This window comes from Camelus bactrianus, chromosome 16, assembly GCF_048773025.1.
Source record: "Camelus bactrianus isolate YW-2024 breed Bactrian camel chromosome 16, ASM4877302v1, whole genome shotgun sequence".
In the NCBI taxonomy this organism is placed as follows: Eukaryota; Metazoa; Chordata; class Mammalia; order Artiodactyla; family Camelidae; genus Camelus; species Camelus bactrianus.
In genome coordinates this window covers 4,615,111-4,639,036 of record NC_133554.1, presented here as the reverse complement: position 1 = coordinate 4,639,036, position 23,926 = coordinate 4,615,111, and the positions used below count along the sequence as shown (strand labels likewise).

Sequence of the window (23,926 nt, the reverse complement as noted above, 5' to 3'; positions counted from 1 at the left end):
GTGTACAAAATTCTGTATATGATTTTGGGGGTTCTCTAAGCTTCTGAAGCTCATCCTTTAGCCCTTGGTTAAGCATCTGTGCTTTTCTGGCACTTTGTGCCTCTTAGTCTCCTCCAGGATTTCCCTTCCTCAACAATTTGGAAGGAAGAGGAAGAGGAAATTCCATGCACTTTTCTTGGCCTCTGATTTAACCTGAACCTACCCCCACCCACCCTCATTGCATTCCTTCTTGCGATCTCAGGTTAATCCTCTACCACTGCTTTAATTTACCCTCCTTCTCTCTCCTCATCACCTTCTTCCCAAATGAGTCACACTTCCATATTTGCACATTTATTTTTGCTTTCGCTTCGTCTAAAAGCAATCACCCGTTGTTTCCAGTCACCTGCAAGACCTTCCTCCTAGGGTTACTATGAGGATTAAAAAAAAGTATCAGATGTGAAAAGGCTTTGAAACATTAAACATACAGTAGCACTGTACAGCATTACAATAATGATGATGGCTCGTCTGTTCTTTGAGGCAGCTCACGGTTTGGTCCTTCCTTTCCATCCTTTTGTCACATCCTTTCAAAGCATGGCATCATCTTTGGCCCTCCCCACAGAGGACCTCCCCTTCCTGCCCTTATGAGGCGTCTTCTCTGGTTCTTCTTTTACTTGACTCTAGCATGATCTTGCTTGGTCTCCATCCTCCTTTGTCCAATTACCTGGCTGTGACACAATGAATTCCATTATTTCTATTTATCTACCACCTCTGCCTTTCTTGCCTCCTTTTTCTCTTTCCAACGTGCTGGTCAGGCCATTGAGCTCATTTAGATTTTTGTCAGCCTGCTGCCAGGTGTGTTCAGAGAAACAGTCTTCACCTTAGTGTCTTTGCCAGCAGATTATCAACACTTTGCTTAGAGTCTCTTTTTCCTTGCTCCTGACTCCACCCTGTTTTCCTTCAGTGTCGAACAGATTGGCAGAGTGTTGTCTCTGCGCAAAGGGAGACTCACCTGTTCGTGTGCCAGGGAGCAGGGAGGACACCTCCTCCACTGAGACGGGCTGTGCGGGAACAGAACCGTAACAGTGATGTGCAGAGCACATGGCGGTCGGCTGAAGCTGTCCTCCCTGGTGCTGTGCATTTTCTCGGACAGGGGGAGCAGTAGAGAGTGAAGCAAAGTGCTGGGAGTGCGCAGGGTGGGGCCCATTCGGAAGTTTAAAGGGAGTGGGGAGTGGTCAGTGTGGCCAACCTCTGGACACGTGGAAAGATCACCAAACACTCCCATGTGATGGGGAATGATCAGCTTGTTCTGGCCCCAATTCACCAAGTATATTATTTCTCTATTTTATTAGTGCTTAGATTTGTCCAGGGTTGAGGTTTTACAGAAGCTAGGTGATACAGAAGTAGGATGGATAATGGAGAGAAACATTTTAGAAGATCATGGCTCAAATTAAGGATTATTGGGTCCATATTCAAATAAGAGGGAGGTAAAGATGAAGATGAGAAAACACAGAGGAGCCAATGGACTGGACAGTTTGCTGAGGTAGAAATAATATGTGAGGAGCGGGTAAGAGAGCGAACAGTCTTGGCAGTAGGAAGTGATCGTTGTGAATAACTGTGGAAGAACAATGCGTCAGATGTGGGGTAGTTCTCAGTGATAATAAAGGCCTCTGTGCAGCCGCTGGGAATGAGCAGCAGACACGGAATGGAGTTAAGTTCTCTGAAAATGAGGAAGCGTGAGGCTGGATGTTGGCTGAGTCATCCAGAGTGACATTAAAGTTTACCAAGATAATGATGAAACAGAAAACACGGAAGATTTTAAACCAAGTTCCAAAGCCCCTAATGAAAGTGAGTCTCGCCGGGAAGTTGGTAGAAGGCAGAAACCGTAGAAGTTAGTAGATAATATAGCCAATGGCATTATACAGAGTGGAGAAGAAAGAGCTGGCAAGTAGTAAGAGAAGTCTCTAAAAATGTTCCCCTTCCTCCCAGCCCCAGGGGGGGTGTGGAACTAGGGAGAGGACCACGGATCATCAAAGAGACTGGAGTTGGAGGAAGTCCAGCTGCCAAGATGCTAAAAGAGGTTCACGGTGGGGCACGGCTCCAGGCCACACAGCCACAAGGAGAGCTGGAAGGAAGATCAGGAGAGCTGGAAGGAAGATCAGGAAAGCTGCATTCAAGGCAGCGGCAGGGGCGGTGTGGGGGGTGGTTGGCAGCCACTGCGCGTAGCATTCACGCTAATCTTCGCTTAAACCCCTCTTTTCTTATATCTTACGTTTGCGAATACAGAAAAGAAACAGGCTCTTCTGTGAGCAGAAAAGTCACCGAGGCTGTCTAATAGTCCCAGCAGCCTCATCCTGGTGTTTTCTCCGGAATAAGTTGTTATATTCTTGGTTCTAAAGCTGACGTCAGACCTCTTGCCAGCTGGATTTATAGCGTTTAATAAGGGCATTTCTTGGGTTCCTCTGCGTTGACTTTGTATCAACTATTCCTCACTTCAAAAAGGCACCGTCTGGTTTTGCCTCACATGGTTAAAGAAGACACTGTACGTCTCTTCAGTATTTAAAAGACACACCCAGTATGACAGTTTTCTTTCAGTTTCCCTGAGCAAGCATCAGATTGCGTCTGCAGTTTTAGTTCCCTTGAAACTAAACCTTTTAAGTACAGACTTCTTCTTCTCTTTTCAGTTTCTCCTCTTTTCTTTTGTGTCCCTCACCATCCTAGAAAAATTGCTCAATGATTCCTTCATGGTATTACATGTTTTTATGATCCTTTTGTCTAAAGAATATTATATAATCTCTCTGAGCTCTATTGGATCAAGCTAATAGCTGATGTCCAGGCAGCCCTGTCCCTGTATTAAGGTTATTTCTCTGTGTAAAGTTTTTCCTGGGCTTGCAGAGCGACTCTCGAGCCTTGGCCTTGCTCCAGGGACACGGCTGTGATATTAATGCGTTCGTGTAGCCCATCCCTTCCTCCCTCCCAACACCAGCAACCGATACTGAGATACAGAACTTTCGCACCTCCTCAGGCAAGCCCCTCTTGTCTTCCTTTTGCCTCTCTCCTCTCTAATTCCTGCAAAATGGCAAGAGTAAATGTCTATGTGGTAGGAACAATAGGGGAGCAGGGGAGGTGTACACGGCGCAACAGACAGGAAGCCAGAACTACCTGAATCCTGACCCTATTGGCCACACCTCCCGGGAAGTTCCAGGGAAAATATATATTCAGGGGACAAAGTAAGTTAGCGCCAGCCGCGCCCACATGCTTGCTACTCTGAGCCTCTGCACTCTCGAGCACAGGGGACCCATGCCTGGCGTTCGGTGTGAGCCTCACAGAAGAGCATCGGCACGCCTGCCCTCTTTTGAGGATTAAGTGAGGAGGGAGGGGGAAGCGATTGTGTCTAGACAGGTGCTCCCTTCTGTTGGGGAACAGAAAGCAGGAAGATGCAGCAGGACCCACCTCGGGAAGGAAAAGGGTGATTGCATGAGGTCGGGGGACACGGGTTCAGGCAGCCTGAGATGGGGGAGGGATGTGGAGGCAGGCGTTTCCTTGTGGACACGAAACAACACAGGCCATCCCACATGGGAAGCAACAATGACAACTCCGTGCTCATTGTAGGTAAAAAACTCGGCTACACTTTCAACAACCGAAACTTCCACAACGTGTCTCTGGGGCAAGGACAGGAAGCGGTGGCCGAGGCCACGCTGGACCTCGCTGCCAAGAGAGGCCACTGGGTTGTCCTGCAGGTACGGCCCCCTCTGCCCTGCTGGGGGTCCTTCTTGACCCCATGCCTGTCTGGACATCCACAAATCTCTGGGCTTCTCTGCCCTCTTCCCTGCTCAGCCACCTGTCTTTCCATGCCTGCGTCCCCTGACTTCCTGGTCCTCTCTCTCTGCTTCTCCCGCTCTGTTCTGCTCCTCTCCCCGCCCCGGGTGACTCTCCTTCCCCCCGACCCCCCGCTGCTCCTGCCCCTTCTCCGCTCTAACCAGCTCTGCTTACAGGGAAGCCCACCCCTACTCTGACTTCCCTCAGGAAGTCAGCATTCGGCTGGAGGCCACGCAGCCGGATTTTCCAGGCCCCTGATCTCCTCCCACGCCTTCCATGGACCTTTCCTCTGCTCTCCCTTTCGTATTACATGTTCTTCATGACACGCATGCCTTGAACATCACACGTGTGGCTGGAAGCTGGCCCTTTCCTCGAGAGTTCACGCTGGTGTCTGGAGTCTGGAACACCCCCTGCTGAGTTTCACTAAACACTCAGAGGACGTTGAGGCCTGCCCTCCTACCCCTGTCTCGTGCATCTCGCACAGATGCTGGGCTGTGGCAGAGCGAGTGGCCGGCTCCTCCCTGCTCCTGTGACACCGTACAACCACCACTATGCGAGCATCCGTGGCTGTGCAGAAAGGACTTACTATCTGCTGTGTCCTTCACATTTTCTTGGGGGAGGAGACATTCCTTATTTACCTTTTGGCACCCTGTGCACCTCTGTGGGCACAGTGGACACTCAGCAGAAGCCTGTGGGCTGGAGGAATCAGTGAGGAAGTCAGTGAAGGGAGAGGGTGACTGAAAAAGCCAGGCCCTGCCCTCCCCTCTGGCTTTGATCACCAAGCACCCGCTCCGTCTCCAGACTGCTCACGGCACCACTTCTCACTGTCAGGTCTTCATCCTTAATCGCCCCATTATTTATTTGGAGCCAGCAGCACAGGGATCCGCTGTTCCCTGGGACTTCTTTTCCAGGAACAATGGGACTCAAAGGAGAAAAGGGAGTGACAGTGGGGATTCCCAGCCCCTCCCGCATGCCATAGAGACCCGTGTCTGGGCACCCAGCCACCCAGGCAGTGAACAGAGAGTGTTTCCTCCCCCAGCACCTGCCAGCTCCCCCACATCTCCTCCCCATGTGGCTTCTGAGAGTCTCCAAGAGTAAACTCAGAGGTCGGGATTCCTGGAGCAGCAGCGGAGTCACTGGCCGGTGGGTGGCAGCGCTGCCTGGCCCCGGGCACCCACCGAACTCTCTGCTCCATCAGAGCAATTATAGGTGAATCCTGTCATTTAATAAATTTTCATTTCAGCAACCACTACTAACCCTTGCATAGCAATTCCCAGTCTTCAAAGCCCTTTCAAACCCGCCACCTTTGGTTATTTCCCTGTGAAATAAGCGTGGCAAGTATCATTGTTATTTCTCTTTTCACAGAAGAGGAAGTAGCACTCAGAGCCCAGACTGCTGGGGCCCAGGCACTGCGCTCTGTGCATTAAGGCTCCGCAGGCAGGCTTCCTCAAATCTTTATCGAGGTGCTTTTATCTGCCCATCATAATGAAACATACTGCAGTGAAGCAAAGTGACTGTCCTTACTAAAGGGAACGGTGCATTCTACAAGGTAGCGCTAAGACATAAATGTAGTTTTAGCTAGACAGACAGACAGGAATCACGTCGGGGGAGGAGGCCTCAAAGCCCAGATGCGCAGCGTGGGCTTGGAGAAGGGGCCTTCCCTGTGCGGGGGCAGCAGTGTCTCAGTGTGTTTTAGGGAGATAAGTTTGGCAACAACTAGCAGAACGGTTTGGAGACGGGGAGAGGGAGGAGAGCCAGCTAGGGGAGTAAATCAGTGCTTTTCAAATCTGAACGTGCACACGAATCACTGGAGAATCTTATTGGAATGCACTGAATCAGGAAGTCTGAGTCTGCGTTTCTAACCAGCGTCCAGGTAATGCCAACAGCACTGGTCCGTGGGCCCCACTTTTGCGTATCAAAGGTTTAAAACATCAAGCTGTCGATATGCGGCTCTGGACTTGGAATGCAACCACGGTTAGACACTTAGAGTGTGGCCTCCAGACCAGCGGCTGCAGCATCTCCTGACAGCTCCTTGGAAATGCAGATTCTCAGGCCCCACCCCAGACCCGCTGAATCAGCCACTCTGGAGTGGGGCCCAAGAATCTTTGTCTCAACAAGCCTCCAGGGGATTCCTGTGCTGGGTCAAGCTTGAGAGCATTCTGCTAGACAGATAGGATATCAGGGCACAGAAGTCAATGGCAGGGTCTGAGGAGCCCCCATCACTTGGAATCCCAAGATTCATGCTGGGATGTGATTTGTTTGGAGCTGAGGCCAGGTCCTGCCTCAGGCTCCCTTCCTGATAACTGTTTTTGCCTGCCTGGGGTGAGTGGGTCCTTCCTTCCCACCAGAACATCCACCTGGTGGCCAAGTGGCTCAGCAGCCTGGAGAAGAAGCTGGAGGAGCACAGTGAGAGCAGCCACCCGGACTTCAGGGTCTTCATCAGTGCGGAGCCCGCCCCGTCCCCCGAGGGCCACCTCATCCCCCAGGGCATCCTGGAGCGCTCCATCAAGATCACCAGCGAGCCTCCTGCCGGCATGCACGCCAGCCTGCACAAGGCCCTGGACAACTTCACTCAGGTGTGGCCCTGGGAGGGAGGGCAGGAGGGGACCCCGCCCCACAAAGAGCTGATTCACCCCCGGGGAGAGGAGCGTGCAGCTGGGGTGGGGGCGCGGGCCGACGGGGCTGTGGAGCAGTGACCGATGTGGGCGAAATGTGTTCCCTTTGCAAGTGACCTCCACCCAGTGCCCACTGAGGGCAGCTCTCAGTTCCCAGATTCACCGAGGGAGGCCATGCTTAGGGTCTTTGTTTGGTAAGAGAACTTTCTGCACATCTGCGTGCTAACTAAACATTCCAGGATGGAGAAGGACATATTGCTGTAAGTCTAACTGATGCGGTATCCTGGCCACACACGTATTGGGTAAACGTACCATTCTCCAGCAGGGGGAGGGTGTTCTTGTCTAGATGGCAGCAGCTGACATCTGCATGCATCATGAGTACCAGGGGTTCAGATAACCCAGGGGTCAGAGCGTGGGGATCTGGCCTTGGGGTGCGTTAGACTCTCAAAGTGTGGCCCCCAGACCCGCAGCAGCAGCGACTGGGAACTTGTTAGAAATGCAGAGCGTCAGGCCCCACCCTGGACGCACTGAATCCAGCACCCAGGGATCTGGGTTCTAACAAGCCCTCCAGTGGATTCTAGCACACAGTCAGCTTTGAGAACACTGTGAGACTCCGAAGATCAAGGTGTAAGGTTCAAATGTAGGCTACTATATGACTGGAACCTCTGTTACTGGGAATTCCAGGACTCGCGTTGTAGAGTATTTATTTAAATCCAAGGCCAGGCCCCTGGGTCTCCGACTCCATAGATAAGTAACACCTGCCAAGCCTGCAGCTCAGGCCTCTTGCATCTTCTCAAGAAGGTATCCTTTCTTGTTCTTTGGGGAGTTGCACCTTCCTGGGAAAGAGAATACACAAAGGTGTGAATACTAGGAGGGCGGGGGCCACAGGAGCCAGCTAAAGTCCATCTGCCACACTGGGCCTTGGTGGAGTCGAAGGGCAGGGTTCTAGGGTCTGTCCTCTGACATCACCGTGCCGTAACACCAGTGGGTCTCTGGCTTCACGGAACCCAAGCGAAAACTCCCAAGTCCCAGGCGGCTCATGTAGGTAACCTGAGACGGGCCGTCCAGCAGGACAGCCGTGCCAGCCAGCCCAACATACACCGCCATGACAGCAGCCCTCTGGGGCCTGGTTTAGCTTAAAATGAGATGAAGACCACTTGGCAGCAGAGTCTCAGAAGGTTTCACCCAGTGCTTGAAACCCCTGTAAAAGAAGTCAAGCAGCCCAGCCCGGAGGGAAGTTTCCACAAGATTCAAGAAGCGAAACTTCTCCAGTCTCCTCCTTTTTCCTTCACCTTCCCAACCCAACTCCAAGGCCCCACATCATCTGGAACAGAGACTGGGGGAACACTACCTGCAGATTCAGCATATTTTAGCTTGCCAATTTTGTTACAGAATACCTGCCCATTGCAACATGCCGCAGAAGGCAAGGTGCTTTCTTGTCCAGGGCATCTCCTTTTCTTCCTTTTTTACTTTTTTCTAAATAGGTCTTGACTTCTAGGTACTCTGTACCAGAGGTCAAAACTTCTAAATGTTCTCGATCTTATATTCCACGTAGGGAAGATATACTTTCTTAACTTTGAAATCTACAGACTTCTTTAGAGGAGGTTGTAGCTGGTTCCAGGCAAAGACATTTTTGCCCTGAAAAGGCATTGGGACCATATCTCAACTGATGGATGGATAAACAAAATACCGCATATCCACTCACTGAGACGGTATTTGGCAATAAAAGCAAAGCACCGATACGTGCTGTAACATGGGTAATCCTTGAAAACACTGCCAAGTGAAAGCAGCCAGACACAGAAGTTCTCGTATTGCAGGACTCCATCTATGTGAGATGTCCAGACTAGGCAGATCTGCAGAGACAGAAAGCAGATCAGAGGGTGCCCGAGGCTGGGAAAGTGGGGGAGTGGGGAGCACGACTAATGTGATGCGGTTTCTTTTAGGGGTGAGGAAACAGTCTAAAATTAGATTGTGGTGGCGGTCACACAACTCTGCCGATACGCTAAAACCATGGGGGTGTACACATCAACGAAGTAAAATGCGTGGTGTGTGGATTGTATCTCAGTACAATTCAGTTGAAGAATCTTTTCAACTGCTGCTCACCAGAAACAAGAATGAAAAAACACTGGTAGCACAGCCATGTCGGTGCGTGAGATGCCACTGACCTGTGCGCTTAGGGAGTGGTCAAGATAGAAACTTTAATGATATGTGTGTTTTACCAACGTTGTTTTAAATTAAAAGCTGGGGAGGGGGAAGACATCAGGATGCAGTTAGCTAGCTGTATTGAAGGATACAGGCGCAGAGCATCCCCAGCGCTTCTGCCTTGAGGGTCTTGGGCAGAGCCAGGAAGGGGGCAGCAGACTCTTCACGTGTCCTATCTCCTAATAATTGATACTATAAAATTAAGCCCAGTAGGATAATCATCATCTGTAGCCATTCTTGGCTCCATTTTCTCAGTCTCCCCATGGGCCCCTGTCCTTGGGCTCATCCCCCCACAAGCCCGTTGTGCAGTTTCGGTTATCAGGCGCCTGGGGAATGTAGCCCAAGTGCTGCTGTCCCTTCCGCAGGTGCTGTTTTGGCCACATTTAGCCGTCTTCAGTAACTCACTGTGGGAAAGAGGGATAGATTTATGAGTAGGTTCAGTGTTCACAAGCGTTTGAACTGTTCCATCCGCTTCCACAAGTGCTCTGGTGAATACCCCTGTGGTTCCCACTGTTCTTTCAGAGCCCCGTCTTACCCACAGAAGGGGCAAACGGCAGAACTGAGCCCTTCCTATCCCTGCTGCCCTGATCGATTACTTCATTCTGACGTTCATTTGCGTGTGCCACTGTCAACCAGTTTCAGCAAGTGTGACTTCTTGTCTTTGTGCTTAAAGGCACTTTTCAGCTGGACTCTACTTTTTTTTCAAATGTGTCGTAGGTGAAAATACCTGCAGAGAGCAGCTCTGTCCAGATAGCAGTTACAAAGTTCTTGCTTGCACAAGGCAGTGACTTTGTCCTCTGTACCACCTCTGACCTTTCACATCCGTACCTTCCTGGCAAACATGATACCCAGCCAAGGCTCCAGAGTGACCCCCACATATCCAGACAGAGACTGTCACGGGTTCTCCATGGAAAAGTCAGACCTACCAGAAGCTTAATCTCTCCTGTCTCCTCTGCTCCTCCTCCCCACATAAGCCAAGTCTAAGGACCACTTCTTGGAAGAAAAGCAGGACTAAACCCGGTCCAGCTGTGTCCTCTCTTCATGAGCCACGCCGTTTCCCCCACCTTATGTGCTGCAGCCTGGACCCCTCAAAGCTCTTGCTTCTGCAGCCGCGTGTCCGATCACCCTGCTCAGGGCCAGTGGGCACTTAGGATGCAAAGGGCTCAGCGTCTCTCTGATCCCCACCTTCCCCCTGCTTTTCACAGCTCCCCCGCAGATGAGTGGGGAGTCTTCCATCACATGGGCAGTGACTACAGCTACAAAGTTTGAGCGATGGGCAGGAAAAACATGGTGGGAAGGAGAGAAGTCAGAGCCCATGCGATGGGAACCCCACCCACACCCCACGCAGAGTGACGTTAACATGACCAACACACCACTCCCGGGGCCCACTCCCCTGCTTCCCATTAGCTGTGCTCAGGAGCCTAATTAGCACGTCCATATGTGCGAACTTTAACTGAAGACCAAACCCCTTTATAAGCTGAATCTAAACCTCAGCTCTGATTCCAAACTAACCCCCAGCCCCTCTGTAAGGTCTCCTCAGACCTGACTCCATGCCTACCCACAACACAACCCCCAGTGCAGCTGGAGCTCAAACCCCACCAGGACAAAGCAACCACGCCATCCTAACCCACGCCCTGGCCTGCCCTGCGTCACAGCAGCTCTGTTCTAACATCGAGGCGACACTTCCTTTCAGGACACCCTGGAGATGTGTTCCCGGGAGACGGAGTTTAAGAGCATCCTCTTTGCACTTTGTTACTTTCACGCTGTGGTGGCAGAAAGACGAAAGTTTGGGCCCCAGGGGTGGAATCATTCCTACCCCTTCAGCACTGGGGACCTCACCATCTCCGTGAACGTGCTTTACAACCTCCTGGAGGCCAACGCAAAGGTAAAGTGTCCAGCAGGTCAAGAGGGCACCTCTGAGGGGGATGACGCGGCGTCAGCACAGGGAGAAAGGGGCAGTTCACTGGGGAAGGTCTCCACCCTCCCCAGATGGAGAGAGGAAGCGCGAATTTAGCCTGGTGGCCAACCCCAGGACCAGCGTGAGGCTGAGAAGTGAGTACCGCGGTGAGGGGAGGGCCAGGGAAGCTCAGGACACCAAACTAGTGACTCAGTCCCGTGTGAGCTCTTCCAAGTGGCGCCCTCCTAAGGCCCCCCAGCCACCCCGCGCGCTCCCACCATTGCAGGGGGCTGTGCTGGCAGGAAGAGACCCACACTCACTGGTACAGGTTCCCGGTTTAATTCTGCAAGGATCCACACCTTCTGGTGGTGTATGTGGCTCCTCACGTCAGTATGGTCTTGCCAAAGTTAAAGAAACCAAACTCCTGCTGCACCTGGCCTCCATTATTCTCTGTTCTCTCCATTAAAAAACAAAACAAAACAAAAATAACCCTTACACTAACAATCCGTGCTCCTCCATTTAAGGGAATGTTCACACCATTAAGCCTTTCCGGTTCGTGGACCAAACACAGCATCTGCAAGGCCACTCTCTCTTCCTTTTGGGGAAAATGAACCGACCAGGAGTGATGCCTCTGCCTCCAGCTCCAGGGTCCCGGGGAGCCCACACGCAACACATCGTCCCTTCACCTGCTGCGCGGCCACATGGCCTTGTCCCGGTGGCTTCCCTCTCTCACTTCAACACGCATAAGCTTGTGTGCTGTATTTCATTCACTTTGAACTTTCCAAAGAGACTATTAATTAATATGCTAATTAACGGCAAGGAATTAGAAAAGTACCTGTTCCTGCTGCCCTCCATTTGACACTGGCGGATTTAAAGGACTCGCAGGTCGAGCCTGACTTCATCGCCACAGTTAGTGACCATGAAAGAGGAAAGGCTTGTGTGCGAGAGCCTTGGTGCCTTACCTCTTCTGGCTCTTTGATGTAATTCCTCAAGCAGTTCTTGAGCTCCTACACGGGCCTGACCCTGCTGGGGCCCAGGGGTACGCAGGTGAATAAGGCCTTGCTCCTCATCTCAGGAACCATCCCATCCCTTGGCGTCCGCTCTGCCTGCATATCGGGCCGGCCCTGGGGCCGGTGTGGAGACCTCTCCTTCCCCGTCTCTTCAGGTGCCCTATGATGACTTGCGCTACCTGTTTGGAGAGATCATGTACGGAGGCCACATCACTGACGACTGGGACAGGAGGCTCTGCAGAGCCTACCTGGAGGAATTCATTAAACCAGAAATGCTGGGAGGAGAGCTGTCTCTGGCCCCAGGGTTCCCACTGCCAGGCAACATGGACTACAGTGGTTACCATCAGGTAGGGCTCCGCGCTTCCCTCATCACGCGGGACCTGGGTCTTCCTTCCATGCTGCCCCGCAGGACGGGAGATGCTCACACAGGGCCAGGGAAGAGCAGCTTAAAGAGCTGAGCTCACATCGAGTGTGGCTCTCAGCCTGTTCAGTTTGAGAGCTATAGGATTTCTAGCCTCAAATTAATGACAAAATTGAACTTTTGAGATCTTTTTTTTTATTCTTGATGTTCGGTTCAATAATTGTCGCTCTTTTCTACAATGTCTGGGGCATCTATTTGATTGTTTTCATTCAGGATATTGATAAAACCATTAGGAGCAAAACTTCAGGTAAGAACTTAGCCAACTTTTGGTAAAGTGTGTATCAGTGAATCTGAATATCTCCAGAGGTTCGTGGCCTTGGGGACAGGTCGCTCGCCCCTCCTGTTCTCGCTTGGTTGCTGTGAACACAGATGCATGTACACGCGCCAAGCAAACACTCGTAGGGAGCTTTCTCATACTACCACTTTGGGTTTTCATTTGTTACTTCAGCCATGCCTAGTTAGCCTGAAATGGAAATGTATTAAGAGACAGTTTAAAAAGAAAGCTTTTTTGTTGCTTGACTTTTGAACATGCCTTGAATAGAACTCTTGGAATACCAAACTGAAGGGGAGTACTGGTCATAGGAACATTAACTACAAGCTTTAAAAATTTTTTTTAATTTCTAAAATTTAAGAAGGTAAGTCTTAAAAGTCATTCGATCCAGAAAAACGGCCTATGAGAAGAAATTAAAAATAAGACTCTTGAAACAAAAAGAATTTTTAAAATAAACACTTTGGAGCTTTGGCCAGGAAAATTGTGCAAGAGCGCCCCCTACTGTCTGTGGAGCAGTTTGACAAGAGGCTGGAGCGGGTGCCGGGCGACAGTAACATGGTTTACCAACGTCCAAACAACTGAGGTAGCTTTCCCTTTCCTTCACACCTCTCTTTAACCCGCGAGTCAGTAGCCGCGTATAGGGCCCCTGCCAAGAGTCCGGGAGTGTTCTGGGCACTGGAAGAAATGCAAAAATAAACACCAAATTTGCCTTTAAGGAAGGATGCATCTTTGACTTAGACCAGATGTTACTAACATCAGGAAATCATCAGAGTCAAATTAGGAGCTAAAATTGTGGGGTGTTTTCTCGCTGTAATGGAGAGAATGGTAAGAGGACTCAGTGGACATTCGGAGAAGGAAGTGAACCTTAGACAGTGGGCAGGGTTTTTTAGGGATGGCAGAGGCAGCCCCCTGTAACTGACCACAGAGATGTGTTATTTCTGTGCCACACTGTTTTACTTTTTTTTTTTTTTTAATTCAAATGCTTTCTGTCAGGTAAGGGAACTTGAAGCAAAGCTCACCTCATCCTACAGCAGGATTCGCACATTTATTCTGCATACATGCTCCTGTGTTCGCGTTTGGGTTTATCATCCCTGACTTAGAGAAACAGAGGGGAGAGAAAAGCGACTTAAGTGGGGAGGGCTGGGTGAAATTTCCAGGCAGGATAAGTATTTCTGACAGACTCCTAGAAGTCCCCCTCTGTGTGGAGGGGCAGGTATACTTCAGGGAGCTCAGAGAGGAGGTGCAATGGGAGATAGATATAAAGTCAGCTAAGTTTCCAGAAAAAAAAAATGGTCTCTCGAATGTGGAACTTGTGGAAAACGGATCCGGGATACAAAAATGGACATCGTGAGATACGCACTGATGGGCTGAGCGTGTGCTGTTGTGGTCCAGCCCTGGGGAGCCGAGTCCACCTGCAGGGCCCAAGGGGCCCTGGTGCCGAAGCCCGCTCTGAGCCCCTGCAGAGGACCAGCCAGGGGGGAGACGGGCGCTCCTTCCAGCGGACTTGTCAGGGAGCGTGTCCTTGACTTTCAGTACATCGATGCGCAGCTGCCCCCGGAGTCGCCGTATCTCTATGGCCTGCACCCAAATGCAGAGGTCGGCTTCCTGACCCAGACGTCGGAGAAGCTCTTTCGCACGGTGCTGGAGCTGCAGCCCCGGGACAGCCAGGCCGGAGACGGAGCCGGGGCCACCAGAGAAGAAAAGGTAGATGGAGGGGCTGTCCAAGATGTTCTGGGGGGCAGAGGGCACCCCTCCTCCCGCCGGCCGGGATAGGGTACATAGCGCAGAATGCAGGGCGCACATCTTCCCTGGCGCACAGCTGGTCCAGCCCCGATGAGCTGAGCCTTCACCCACGAGGGCCTCACGCCTGTCATGTGACCGCGCGGACCTTCGGGTTACACCGTGGGGCGTCCCCGCGGCCGGGTGGGTCAGTGCTTTGCTCGTCCGCTCTAAGGCAGGTTTTACTCCACTTGTCTGCCAACATGAAGAAAGGGCAGGGCTGAAAAATCATGGTTTGGGAACCGTGAAACTGACCTCAGGATTCCTTAGCAAAGTAAGTAATGATGCGTGGGGAGCTGTTCCTAAAAACCCCCAACCCCCCACCCCCCACCTTCATTCCACCAACTAGATGCTCCTGTGAATGAACCTGTTACTCTTTAAGACAAAAATGCTGTCTCTTTGTGTGAATGACATTTAGTCCGAGAGTCTACTGACACACACGTCAGGTGCTACTAAACACAGGAACTTCCTGAAACTTGAGGAAGGTGAAGGGGGTCTGTGGAGTAGAAAGGCAGCGGAGGGTGAGGTACGGGTTTAGGGTGACCAGAGGGCAGGAAAGGAATGTGTTCAAGGGGGGAGGGTATGGCTCAGTGGTAGATGGTGTGCTTAGCATGCTCCAGGTCCTGGGTTCAATCCCCAGTGCCTACCCTCCCCTCAAAAAACAGTGGAACCTCCCTGTGAAGCCCTTCCTTAAACAAGCCAGTTGGACTTCCAACAGATGTGCCTTCTTCAGTACTTACTGCCCGGATTCGTTTGGTTAGAGATTCCTCATAATTAAGAGGAAACATCCTTGGAAGACTAAAGGTTAGGAAACCTGGGGAGATACCCAACTTTCAGGCTCCAGAGATTGATTTTAGGAAAACAAACAGACTGGTAGTTAAGGGGCTGAGCGTTTGTTTAAAGGTATGGAGTGGTGTCATTAAAATAATTTTCAATTTTTAATATGCCTCAAAATGGACTAGGGAGCATGAAACTTCGATTCTGGGGTCCGGGGTTAGGCCCAGGGACTTGCAGTCCAGCGATGATGCAGGTGAGCCTTTTTTGAGAAGCTGGCTCTCAGTCCTGCTAAGGCTGTTTTACTATTTGACGCATAGGATGTAATTTGAGAACAAAAGGAAGAGAAGAAATTTTATGTTGCCCAGAATCCAAACCACCTGGTATGAAAAATGTTCCTAGCTTAGAAACAAAGAGGCTGGGACTGTATAAGTAACAGACTTAGGATTCTTTAGGCAACATTCAAAGAAGCTTCTAGCTCTTGTAATTTCCTTATCTTCTTCTTCCAACTAATTCAAAAAATTTTGTGTGTGTGTGTGTGTGTGTGCGTGTGTCAGAGACGAATGAACTGTGATCACTTGCCAAACTAGGAGAACCTATTTGCAACACAGATACCAGGAAGTGGGCAGGTTTTGCTAATATACAGAGTTCTTACATGTGGAAAAAGGGGAGAGAAGACGAAAGAGAAGAAAGACACAAAAGAAACCCAGGTAATAATACAAATGGCTGATAAAAATAGTAAAACATTCTCAATGTCACTCATAACTAAATGAAGTTACAAGAAATACTATTTTTCACACAAGGGTAAAAAGTTTTAAGTGTGGTGATATCCAGCGGTGAAGGCGTAAGAAAACACACTCATCTCTGTTAGTAGAGTCTTAAATTATAGAACAATTTGACAATAGCTACTAAAATTTAAAATGTTCGTATATTTTACTCATAAGTCTATTCCTAGGAATTCAGCCAGTGGAAACACTCAAAAGGGCACAGATTTTATGATACATTTCTTTATTTCAGGATTGTTTGTAGCAGTAGAAATGATAAGCAGACCAAATACCCATCAATACAGCAATGACTCAGTAAATTATGGTATACTGAAACAGTGAGATAACACATACTGTTAAAAAGGTAAATCCGTATGTACTAACAAGGGACTGCGTCCAAGATCTATCACTAGGTGAAAAAGCTATGTGCAGTATGATTCCATCAGTGACAGAAAGCAAGACAAGGGGGTGTGGAGGGAGGGGGTAGGAAGGAAGACACGGCAGACACGGTAAATACGAGGATGGATGGGTGGATGGGGTTATATGCATTGAAGGGCACCTGCAGAAATTATAAACCAAATAACTGACAGTCGGGCTTTCTCCCCCTTTAAGGGAAGAGGCAACATTGTGGGAGGATTTTGCTTCTGAAATCAGAGAAATCTGTAGTATTTACATTTTTATGATAAGTATTTATTACTTTTCCAAAAAGGAAAAAAAGGCAGAGGTGTTTGCTTGTGGAAACAGAGTAGTCCACCTCCCTTGGGACCTGTTCCTCCCATCGGAAGGGTCCTCTTTATGTCTGTGGATCTGCTTCTAACCCTCTACAGCCTGATCAGTGACAGACTAGAACTGGTTCCCCACGGTCACACCCCCAGACTGTCTTCTCACCTCTTTGTGAGTCATGTCCCCACGGCAGCTTACTGATACAGGGCTGTTTCTCCAAACTCAGCCCCAGACAGAAGTGCCATACAATTTTAGCCATTTGTCCTTCTGCTCCAGTAGCGACTTCCAGGTACCATTAAAATTCCATTCCAGTTTTCACTTTGACAGCACCGGAGACCCATTTGTGGCAGGGTGATGAGTTTTTACTTTCTTTTTTCTAATATCAGCTCTTTTCCTAGAGAATGTATTGTCTGTTAACAATGCAGGGCAAAGTGAATATTAATAATCCTGCACATTTATAGAGTTCTTTCTGGCTCTCAGATGCTGCCACACTCATCACCTCTTCTGATTTGATCTTCTCACCAGCCCTGGGGGTTGGCGGGGGAGGGGGCCGTGGAGAGAGGCACCCTCGGAAATATTTAGAGACGAGAAAATGGAGGCCTAAATGACTTGCTTAAATTCACACAGGTAATACATAACAGAGCTGTATCAACTCAGTCAGTGTCCTTTGGTTGCAAGCAGCAGAGACCAATTTAGCTGAAATGGGCAAGAAGTAGCTCACTAGATCAAAGGAATCCACCTAAGAAAGGGTGGAAAGCACAGTGGCTCAGGCGTCCCAAGGAGAAAGAGTAAACCATCCTTTTAGGGCCCTTCCTGCCACCACCCCGCCTGAATCCTGGGCTTGAGGCTCAGTTTTCAGGCTCTTGGGAGAGGTCATCTGATTGGCCTGTCTGAGCCGTGGGAGGGCGGGGCGCGGTGGCTGTACCCCAGAACGGTGGGAAGAGGTGATTTCACACGAGGAGATGGGGCCTGCTATGAGAAGAAGGGGGGTGAGTTTAACGGACAAAATTAATAGCGTCCACCCCCCGCGTCCAGCAGCTCTCCCGATGCCAGGAGGGCCTGGCGCTGGCTCACTGGCTCCCTCTCCCCCACTCCATCCCTCTCTGCTGGCCACGTGTTCTCTGAAGTCTGCACGTCCTCATTTTTCTCTCTCTGCCGACAGACCTCCTGGGCTTACTCATTTATTCCTCAACAGCAGACTCAGCCTCCTGGTGCTTGTCCCCAAAACAGCCCAGTATCTCAGTGCCTCAATTCCAATTTTCCAGGAAAGAGACCCGGATGGCTCCCGTTCCCCTGGTCTGATTAGCTGAGTGTGTGTGGTGAAGGGGTTCCTGGAGTTGGGGGGCAGGTTTACATGATCGATGGGGACACGTCTTCCAGGACCAAGGACAGGAACCTCAGTGCAGCCTCACGGAAACTCAGAATGGAATATTTATATATATGTTCAGCACTGCTGCCCAGCCCTGCAGCTTCCTACGGCCCAAAATGACCACCCAGGCCCAAGTCCGTCCTGTGCCTTGCTAGCTTGTTTTCCACAGCTAACAGGGTCAGTCTCTGTGGTTTTCAACTCCCAATTCTTGGAAAGGCTTCCGTGTTTATCTTTTTAAGCTGGTCAAACAAGTCACAGGGAGCTGGCCAGCCTCTGGGGAGGCCATGCTGTGGCTGGGCCTCAGCCTCTGACCCAGCTGACCTCAGCAGGCCGGCCAGTGTGCCCAGGGCCTGGATGACTGGCGTCTTCAGTGCCAGATCGCAGGGGAATGGAGTCCTTCTGGAGAAGTCGAGCCCCTTCTTAACCCTCTGTTTCCTATTGTGGGGCAGGTCAAGGCCCTCCTGGAAGAAATACTGGAGCGGGTGACAGACGAGTTTAACATCCCAGAGCTGATGGCCAGAGTGGAGGAGCGCACCCCCTACGTGGTGGTTACCCTGCAGGAGTGTGAGCGGATGAACGTCCTCACCAGGGAGATGCAGCGCTCACTGAGGGAGCTGGACCTCGGATTAAAGGTGGGTGGGGGCGGGGCAGGGGGAGGGAGGGCACAGCCAGCCGACTCCCTCGTGGGAGGGCAGTGGTGCTCCTGCTGCAGTCTCACTGCCCAGGAAGGTGTCAGTCCCAGGCAGCGGAGTCCAGCCGGGCTGCAGGGAGTGTCAGGCACAGCCCGGAAGCCTGCGTCTGCACAGGCCCAGCGAGCTCCGGCTGGCAGCCGCCCGGGAGCCTGCGCGCTGAGCGCCAGCAGAAGGCGAGTCTGATACCTGTGTCGTCCACTGACACGAGTGCAGTCGCTTTCACGGGAGGCAGAAGTGTGTGCTGCTGCGGAGAGGTCCTAGGCCTTTATGGGACCACCTCCCAGCTCTACCATGCCCCCGCTGTGCGGCCTTGGGTGACTCAAGTCTCCCTGAGTCTCATTTTTGTCACCTGTGAAACAGGGAGACTGGTCCTCTTCACAGGGCTTTGGGAAGGATTAAAGAAAGCGATTTGCACAGAACGTTTAGGACAATGCCTGGCACGTGGCAAGTACCCCAGCACTATTATTTCTGCCCATCAGAGGAAAGAATTCTAGTCTTACAATCTCTCATTTATCTGAAAGACCCAGGACACTGCACAAGCTCTGACGTTTCTCATGAGCAGTGGAAGTGTCTATTATTTTTACCGCCAATTATGTAAACACATCCACTTGATTCACCGTAAGATAATTCCTCCAAGTTTCCAGCAGAGTCTAACAGACAAGTGCAGTTAAATAACCGTTCACCTGGATGACAGGTAAGTGGGAGGTCCTGTGGCTGTTGGAAGCTGAGGATGGTAACTGTTGACAGTTGACACCAGCGGTAAAAGAGCTGCAGGCCCAGGCAGAGAGAAGGTGAGAACCCAGTTCTGTCGTAGACAGATGTCCGGGGCTGTGGCCCTGCCACCCTCGTGTCTGGCCTTGGAGCTCTGTGGCCGCGGTCACGCGGGCGGAGGAGAGACAGCTGTGAGCGCGTTATCTGGCAGTCGCAAATGAGGAGGAAGGAGAGACAGGAAGGGATGCTGAAGACTCACGGTGTTTGGTAATGTTTCTGAATTACGCACCAGCTTGGAATCCAATGAAGTACAGAGTTCGGTAGAACAATCTCAGATGCAAGCAAGGCCCTGGCCTGTCAGTTTCCGCAGCTCCGTTCCTGAAGTTCGAGGTGTGGATTAATGATGGCCTTGACTTGCTCTGCTGCCGTCTTAGCTCACTCAATCCATGCTGTTCGGTGCAGTCTCTACCCATTCAACTTCTGATTCATTTACTCACTTTTCTTCCAAGAGCCTTCACTGCGGTTGGATGTCCACACACCCAGAATGGGCCTGGGCGAAGACGAAGGGGGTGGGCAGGGACTTGCTCTTGGCTTGCAGTCTCGCTCAGGCAGTGTTGACTGACGAGGAAGCTGGGCAAGTCTCGGCGCTGGGTGCCGAAGGATGCCACGGAGACTGTCCTTCCGGACTGACAGCCTGGCAGGAAGACCAGCACATAGACAGATCATAACACAAGGCAGGGTTGATTACGTGCCACATAGACAGAGGTGGGAGAAGACAGGAGAAACAAGTATGTGGGGTCAGGGATGGCCCCAGAGAAGTGGCATCGAGGGGCCTTTAGAGGAAGGGTAGGGTTATGACAGCTGAGTGATAAGAAGAATGTTTTAGAAGTTCCAAGCAGAGGAACCCTAAGCCTGTTCTGAGGGTTTTCACTTGCTTTGGCTGGAGCAGAGGTCAACTTAAGAGAGTAAGACTGATGTGGTGAACTTCAAAAGGTGACTTCTGCTGACAACATTGACCCAGAAGCAGTCAGGACCACCGTACGTTGCCTTTTCCTCCTAGCCCTGCCGTGAGCTAGGGGACAGACAGAGCGATCTCCACTTAAAAACGCTGTCCTGAAAACCTAGTCTCATTAGGACAGGTCCCCAAACTGGCCTGGTCATCAGTTTCCCCGGGGGCTTTCTCCTGTCTCCTTCCTCCAGCTCCACCCACCTCTGGTGCTGGGTCTGGAAACCTGTATTTTTAACCAGCAGCCAGGTAGTTCCTGCAGTGAGACGAGTTTGTGAAGCAGCATTAAGGCAGGCGGGTAGAAGGAAAGATGCACAGGGGTAGCCCGGGAACAGCGAAGGTGCAGGGGTGGCGGCAGAGGTCAGAGGAGTGGGCGCTTCTAAGTCTGGGGAAGAGGTTAAGCAGGTTAAGCTGGGCCGGCAGGAGAGGAGAGTTGGAGACGAAATGGCTGCAGGGAGTGACTTGAACAGGGGGGGCTCACAGGATGGCCTGGCACATGCGGGAGACTTGAGGGCCTCCCTGGACCGCGTCTGACACCCGCAGTGGTGAGGCGCTCCCTTCCCAGCTCCCAGCGGAACGCGGCAGGGAGATGGGCATCCTGGGAGGAGAGGAAATGCTGAGCGAGGCTTCCCTTCTGATTCTTTCTTTCTCTTCAACAGTCACTTGAAGTTTCTAGGACTCTTTTAGGTGGTGCACAGGGGTCCCGGGGCATCTCACACTACCCAGCACATCGAACAAGCAAACCCAAAGGCTCTGCCCACACTGACTGGGTGCCATATTAGACAATGTCTAATTTTTTTTAAGTCATAAAGTCAATACTCTTAACATTTTTTTTTCAATATTTTATTCAAGTTTTAAGTGATGTTAATTACAGCATTTGAGGGGAAAGATCTAATTCCACACAAAATGGAAGACTCTAAAATGTACCCATTAAACTGCTAAAAAATAAACTGAGTGGCAAGAATACAACAGAAGTCTGATTTAGATTTTGAGTGCTGTCACCATGTGATTACAGTCACAGAGACTCTTCCCAGCTTGCAGCTGGAACTCTTAGAAGCTATTTCATACTCTGGTGCAATGGCAAAAAAACCACAACATGAGAGGGAATTAAGTCCTGAATTATTGGCTTCATCACATCCACCTTCTCCACCCCAAAATGGCACAAAAGAAACAGCTACCACATCCTGCAGACTACTTTTGGTGTAAAAGAGGTGATGGACTGGGTGGAAACAGGCCATGAAGATCTGTCTAAAAAAGTCCCTTTCAGATTAGTTTGTACACACCATCAAACAACGAGCCTCTCCTCAATTAGGGTAGGAAACCAAGGTTCAATTCTCAGGAAGTCACAATTTCATTCATTTACTCAATATGGATTTACAAAGTGCCTACAAATTATCAGCTTCCACTTGCAGCCATTTCTAGGTAAAAAGAAACCTGGCATCTCTAGAGGGGCCAGCAAGTTCCCCCCAAGTCTACAGCTGAAAGGACCTTTTTTAGAATTGCGTTTCTTCTGTACCTTTGAAAGGGCAACACCCTAAAGCTGAATCATCTTTACCCTGGGAGTCTAACATGATATTTAGCAATACTTGCATCCCAGACATACAACATTAAAAGGTACACTAAATTCTGAAGGTAGCTATGCTGCAAAATAGTTTAAAATTAAACGATTGTACAGTATTCATTTATGCTTGAAACTCCAGTCCTAGACCAAGCTTGTGTCCACCAGCGTTGACATTCTTGCCATCCAGCAGAGCTGACAGTGTCAGTTTGATTCCTGGCTTTAGGGTCTGAGTGTATCCTAAACCTATCAGGCTGGAGTTGTTCACTTTAGCCGAGAAGCAGGCATCAGGGTCGATCTGGTACTTGGCTGCTATTCCGAAGCGAGTGTTACTGTTTCCTGCTGTCCAGGCGAGGTTAACAGCAGTCTCCAACTTCTTGTTCACCTTCTGATAAATGGAGCCACCAAACTCTGTCCCATCATTTACATTAGTGTGAAGCTGGAACTCATCGGTCTTGTAGCCAACCACAAAGTTGCTCTGGGTCACTCAAGACTTCGCGGTCTCAAAGTTCATCTGGTAGCCAGCCAGCCAGCCCTCATAGCCCAGCACCAGAGCACCCCGGATGGAGGGCCCAGCAATGTCGAAATCCACGTCGCAGCCCAGGTTGATGTGCTCCCGTTTGTACCCTGTCTTGATTTTAGCATTTTTTTTCCCAGTGTTTGGTGAGAAGGATGAATCGAAGGTCAGCTTCAGTCCACGTGCAAGCTGATCTTCCACAGTAATTTCCGTGCCTAGTGTGTTGTCAGTGTTCCATTTCTCCATAAACGTCAGACCATATTCGGTCCATCTGTACTTGGTTTCCAGACTGCCTGTCACTTTGGTGGTCTCCGTGTTGGCTGAACCTGAGCTTGTAAATTCCAGTCCATTCTCAGATTTTGTTTTCAAATCAAGCTTTATTAAGCCAAATCCATAGCCCTTGGTGAAGACGTCCCTGGCAGATTTGCCAAGATCAGCGTATGTGGGAGGCACAGCCATCTTCTGCTCAGAAGCGGTGGCAGTGGGCTCCGCGGCAGCTACGGCGGGGGCTGCAGCGTGAGGAACGGAGTGAGTGGCTGGGCCGAGGGCAGGGCCTCTTAACATTTTCGATAAGGAATTTTTTTCATAACTGGCTGGATGAGAAACCGTATTGCTACCCAACGTCAAGCCCCTGAGGACTGAGGGAGCTCACAGCTCAGAGAAATGGGAGGGGAAGGCCAGGTGGCCGCCTGGGAGAGGTCTGCTGGCCACAGCATAATCCCACAGAGAGGAGTTCAGTAGAGGGTGAGGCATCTAGCTCTCAGCCTTACACAGTGAAGAACCAGGTCCTGCGAGTATCCCACAGCTGACTGGTCAGAGGTGCTGACTCCCACTAACCAAATGCACAAAAGCCTGATGTACCAAACTCTCAAATGCCAGTTTATTCCTTTATAATCCTTTACAGCTAGATGTAACTTTCAAGGGGCCATATACTGATGGCAGCTTGCCCAGAAAATTCTCTGCTGATGTAAAGAAACTACGTGAGAAGCTAAATTCTTATACACTGTCCAGCGTGGTAGCCACCAATGACAGGTTAGCACTTGAAATGTGACTAGTCCAAACAGAGATGTGCTGTTAGTGTAAAGTAAACACAGATTTCAAAGATACAAGACAAAAAAGGGAACATATCCTACTAATAATTTTTATATTGATTACATATTGAAGTGATATTTAACATTTTAAATCCATTAAGTTAAATAATACATTATGAAAATTAAATTCATCTTTGTTTTTTACTTTTTTTAATGTGGCTACCAGAAAATTTTAAATTATATGCATGGCTCCCACTTGCAACTTGCATTATATTTGACTTGGGCAGTGCTCTCTTAGATGGAGTCTGGCTAGCCCAGAATCTGGGGATGGGAACTTTTTTTTTTAAATAGAAGTGTAGTTGATTTACAATGTTGTGTTAGTTTGTGGTGTACAGCAGAGTGATTCAGTTACACATCTATTCTTTTTCAGATTCCTCTTCCATTATAGGTTATTAAAAGATATTGAATATAGTCCCTGTGCTGTACAGTAGGACCTTGTTTATCTATTTTATGTAAAATATCCTGTATCTGCTAATCCCAAATTCCTCATTTACCCTTCCCCCACTGCTTTCCCCTTTAGTAACCATAAGCTTGTTTTCTATGTCTCTGAGTCTGTTTCTGTTTCCTAAACAAGTTCATTTGTCTCATGTTTCAGATTCCACATGTGAGTGATACCACAGGACACTCGTCCTTCTCTGACTGACTGACTTCACTTAGCGTGGCTTTGGCGTCTTGTGTTTCTGAGCCGCCCGCAGAGCCCGCAGGGCGGCTGCACAGGCTGGAGGAGGGCC

At 50.1% G+C, this 23,926-nt stretch overlaps 2 protein-coding genes across 3 annotated transcripts in view; one reads left to right on the top strand and one right to left on the bottom strand.

The window, feature by feature from the left end:
- Nucleotides 1-23,926, top strand: part of DNAH9 (dynein axonemal heavy chain 9) — a 276,427-nt gene that overhangs the window by 249,495 nt on the left and 3,006 nt on the right. For both annotated transcript variants that reach the window (XM_074342145.1, XM_074342146.1), the window contains 6 exons: nt 3,589-3,716; nt 6,144-6,371; nt 10,306-10,497; nt 11,675-11,866; nt 13,745-13,915; nt 18,070-18,252. In XM_074342145.1, coding sequence (XP_074198246.1) covers nt 3,589-3,716; nt 6,144-6,371; nt 10,306-10,497; nt 11,675-11,866; nt 13,745-13,915; nt 18,070-18,252 — 1,094 coding nt within the window. The remainder of the gene's footprint in view (nt 1-3,588; nt 3,717-6,143; nt 6,372-10,305; nt 10,498-11,674; nt 11,867-13,744; nt 13,916-18,069; nt 18,253-23,926) is intronic.
- On the bottom strand, nt 21,086-22,683 carry LOC105077567 (non-selective voltage-gated ion channel VDAC1-like). Its single transcript, XM_045524852.2, is given in 1 exon segment — nt 21,086-22,683. A coding segment is annotated over 1 exon segment (957 nt). The 5' UTR covers nt 22,669-22,683; the 3' UTR covers nt 21,086-21,711.